The sequence below is a fragment of the Austrofundulus limnaeus genome, unplaced genomic scaffold (genome assembly GCF_001266775.1).
Source record: "Austrofundulus limnaeus strain Quisiro unplaced genomic scaffold, Austrofundulus_limnaeus-1.0 Scaffold258, whole genome shotgun sequence".
Taxonomy (NCBI): domain Eukaryota; kingdom Metazoa; phylum Chordata; class Actinopteri; order Cyprinodontiformes; family Rivulidae; genus Austrofundulus; species Austrofundulus limnaeus.
Window position 1 is genome coordinate 106167 of NW_013952660.1, and position 4430 is coordinate 110596.

Sequence of the window (4430 nt, forward strand, 5' to 3'; positions counted from 1 at the left end):
CACACACACACACACACACACACACACACACACACACACATATAATGGCAAAAGAAGTATTGCTCCACCTTCGCTTATTACCAGCAGATGATAAAAAGCCATTTTCACTAAAAAGTATTAAAAACATAGCATTTAGAAAATAATGAGTACTCTTTGTTCTTACTTCAGCATTATAAAGTAATTACTCTTAATGTTAAAATCCCATTAAAAGAGGCAAAACTCATGCTAAAATAAAATGAGAAAAACAAGACAAATTTTTTTGGCAAGGTACATTTTTCTACTACTGAGAATGAAAAATTGCACAAAATGGGGTTTTAAACATTTGTACTATTCTTCATACAAAAAAGTAATTATAGAGCAGTAGTTGTCTAACAGAGCACCAAAAACTTTAAGATTTACTTGCACTCTCACAGTTCCAGCCCAGAAAAATAGTCAAGCATTCACTATCTAAACCCCTCAGTGATAGGGGACAAAGGTGTATTTCTTGTTTTTAATGGTTGTTCTCTGACTGCTCTGTCCTTCAGTTAATTATCAAAGCCGACAGTTTTCATCTCAAGAAAAAAAGATATTCATGCTGTTCTTGTTTGGAATCACAGTGCAATAAATTAGACTGCTGGTGAAAAATGAAGGAAAATAAAAACACAACTGTTTATGTAAGCAACCAAATGTATCATTTACTGCATTATAGCATCCTAAGACCATCACCTACAGCATGGGACTGAAATGTAATATGATCTCCATATTTCTGTAGTGCAAAACAACCCTTCCAAAGGTGTGGGTGTGTCTGTAATTCAGCATCGAATGTTTAAACTGTGACTTGGCTCTGTTTTTACTAAAAACTAGTGTATATATGACTCCATAGAAAAAATAGATACATTTGTGGCAAATAATCTGAGGCTTACATATAGTTCTTTCCTGAAAACCCTGAAGAAATTAAATTTTCTCACACATGGTCTTCAGGATGTTGGACAAAATAAATACATACTTAACAACACAAAGACTGAGCTGGGGAAGTGGGGAATTAAAATTGTGTTGATGTCCTTTTGCTCAGTCTCAAAGAAGAGAAAACTCTAAATTTTATGGTAGTTTCACTTTACTGGAGAAAAACACATCAGCCAATTATCCAGAAAAAAAAAACACATTTGGCTAAAGTGACAAATACATTTCCATGTCATAAAAAGAAACATGTATTTCATCCAACTCAGGCAGAATTCTGACTCCTACAGTTTGGTTCTGTGCCCATGTGACACATATATTAACCAATTACAGTGACTAATCAGCTCAGCTTGTTATGTCTATGAAACACACCAGGCTACAGAATCAGTTTCTCCATGGGTGGGACCAAAAACATATTAAAGGGTGACGCTAGCATCCTACTGCAAGGGCATAACTTTAAGTCTACCATTAGAGGGGTTATTCTATAAAATCCCACATGCCATTTTTAGCAATTATGCTTAAACTTACATATATGACATGGTCAATTTTTAAATCAGGTTAAAGTTACCTAAAGAAAACAAGAGAGCTTCATCTGTCTACTTAACCAGTTAATTTCTATTGCGTTTGAGCAAATGATGTCAGTTTATTGGAAGGGTTATTTTGACTGGATCAAATTATTGTGGGGGTCATAACCCCCTAACCCCCCTGCAAATTACACCCATGACTGTCAGCTTTGTACATGGATGGAATGGGCTACAGGATCATCAGCAAGAATCTTGGTGCGATTATTCAAAAGTTGAAAAAAGAAATGTCCATCACTCGCCTTCTGTTTTGAGTGCCATAAACAGTTTTGACTGATGAGGCAAATTTGATGATAAGAAGGTTGAAGGATCAGCCCACAACTACACAGGAGGAGCTTGTTATTGATCTGCAGACAGTCAGGACAACAATCTCCAAGAATACCACTGGTAACACACACTGTGAGTGTGTCACTTTTACACTGACCCTGATCTGCATATTTACTTCAATTCAATTCAGTTTATTTATATAGCGCCAAGTCACAACGTACGTTCTCTCAGGGCACTGTACACGAGAAAAGAACATTCTAAAGAAGAAGAATTTACATTGGGTGGTTCCACCACATTCACCTCTGTTCTTATTCTTAGAACTGATTCAGCCAAGGTTCCAAGCAAACCTAGTGGAGCTGAAAACTCATTATCAGCAGACTGCAGGTCACCTGCTTCATGGAAGAACCTCAGCTTAGCCTGTTAGCTTTAGCATTAACCCCTACGCTTTCACCATAAATACAGTATGTATTAGCTCAGCGCTACACATTCTCCTCTCGTCACTGAGGTCCTCCATCCACATGACAGAGAGGGGAACACAAAAATGACTCAGCCTGTAACTGAAAATAAGGATGGAGGACCTCAGTTTAGCTTGTTAGTTTGGCACGCTACCACTGAGCTAATACATATAAGGCAATTTAGCATCTGCACTAGCGCAAAGGCTAACAGGCTAAGCTGAGTTTCTTCTATGAAGCAGCTCTGTTGTCCTCCATCTATATTTTCAGTTACAGGCTGAGTCATTTCTACCTTCTCCTCTCTGTCGACACTCTCTGGTTTCATTTAAGAGTCGATCATCAGATATTGTCCAAGATTAACCTTCAGGGTGGATATAGCTCGCTAGCAGCCTCACACCAAGGACTCATCCACGACATCATTTACCCAGAATGCTTTGCGTGTAATTAAAATGGCTCAGTCCATGTAATATATTTTTAAACTTTTAATTTAAAAATTATAAAAATGAAACAGCCTACAGTATTTTTACAGTCTTTATTTTACAATTAAAATAAATGTTTATCAAATAAAGTTTAATGTTACAACTAATCAGTGATCCCTTTAACAGGGAATCCAAAAACTGAATATTTGCAGTAAAATATTTGAAAGCATTTCTTCTAAAGCTTCACCTCCTGAGGTTTTGCAGCTGTGCGTTTTATCATTTAGTCTGTCACTCTCACCCATGTAGCTGATGATGAAACCTTCACCCTTCCCAAAGACAAGACCAGCAGGGTCCGAGTGGAAGGCGATAGTTAGGTCTGGAGTCGTGGAAGACAGCTTGAAGGGGCTGCTGCCTCCGACATAACGCCCCAGGATACGAGTCGTGATCTCATCTCCATCGGTGATGGTCAACATGTCGCTGTCGCTGATGTTCAGTCTGGAAAGCAGTGAAAGACATGCAGACAGTGAGGCAGTGACAGAGCTGTTTGTGGTGACTGCAGTCATGTTGACAGCTGACTGTGAGGAAAACCAGAAGACATTCGTAAATGACTAAGTGCTGAATTTGTCCGCAGGGCAAATGTTAAACAGTTTATTAACACTGTTGGTATTGAGCCTGACATCTTTGCTTCAACACATCCTGGAAATTCTGTACATGCGTTTTGAGAGTTATAAACAAGACATATTTCTACCAAAAGAACTGAAGAGTACAACTGCATTAATTCTGCAAGAGATTATAGTTCATTTGGCAGGCCTGTTAAATAAAATATAATATGAGTTTATTCTTTTATGATCTCAAAAGACATGACAGATGTGCATCAGGAACAGCCTCTGGTGAAAATCACAAAGTTAACCTTGGTAACTTGTCCAAAGTGACAGAAAACAGATGTAAAAACAAACTAGCTGCAACATAACTGAGCATCTCCATTTAAAAAAAGGCTCATTTATTCAAACAGACTCAGTAACCAAAGGCTTTATGAGAAATCCTACATCCAGACCAACATTTTTCAGAACAGCTGATTGATTTGATGACATTGAAAAAGGTTGAATTTTGTTGCTGAGAACTTTTGTCTCTGAGGCCTGATCTGTCATCATGTTCTGCTGGTTTTGGCACTGGGATTTTAAAATCTCATATTTCCTCATTCATCGTGTGTTTTGTTTTGCGTATTGCTCTGTTTTGTTTTCAAGAGTACAGTGCTAGACAAAAGTCTTAAGCCATCCTTTCGTGTCTCTCGTGAACTTTAAATAAAGTGGTCTGGATCATTTGAAATATTTTCTCCAGTTCCAGTTTTTCTTAGCAAATTTCTTGTTTCCGCCCTATTTTTGCGAAGGACTTGAATGGTGAACATTTTCTGGAGAATATTGTTTGTTCATCCACTGACTCATTCAGTTGAAAAAGTCACCTAAAAAGGACACAACATCTCTGCAAGGAGCCAAATTGAATATTATTTTTGTTGCTAGTATTACATATTGAGTTACAGTAAATCATGCACATATGTAATACAATTATATGGTTAAACTTTAAACAGAGGCTAAATGTTTTCTGAGCTCTTGCACTGAAAAAACAAACTTTTGGGTGTAGTAACATTTATTTAATTATCCTTTTAAATTTTACAAAAAAATATCAAAATCTCTATACTAGAATTTACTAAATAAACAATACGCATTATATTATATATCAATATTACTGTACACAAAAAGTAAATGCTAATATTATTT

The 4430-nt window shown here is 36.9% G+C and overlaps 1 protein-coding gene across 1 annotated transcript in view; it reads right to left on the bottom strand.

Annotated features, from left to right (window-relative positions):
* The window catches only part of sez6l (seizure related 6 homolog (mouse)-like), a gene marked incomplete at its 5' end in the record, with an annotated part of 34563 nt that overhangs the window by 17431 nt on the left and 12702 nt on the right, over nt 1-4430 (bottom strand). The window contains 1 exon segment of the mRNA XM_014020570.1: nt 2954-3150. Coding sequence (XP_013876024.1) covers nt 2954-3150 — 197 coding nt within the window.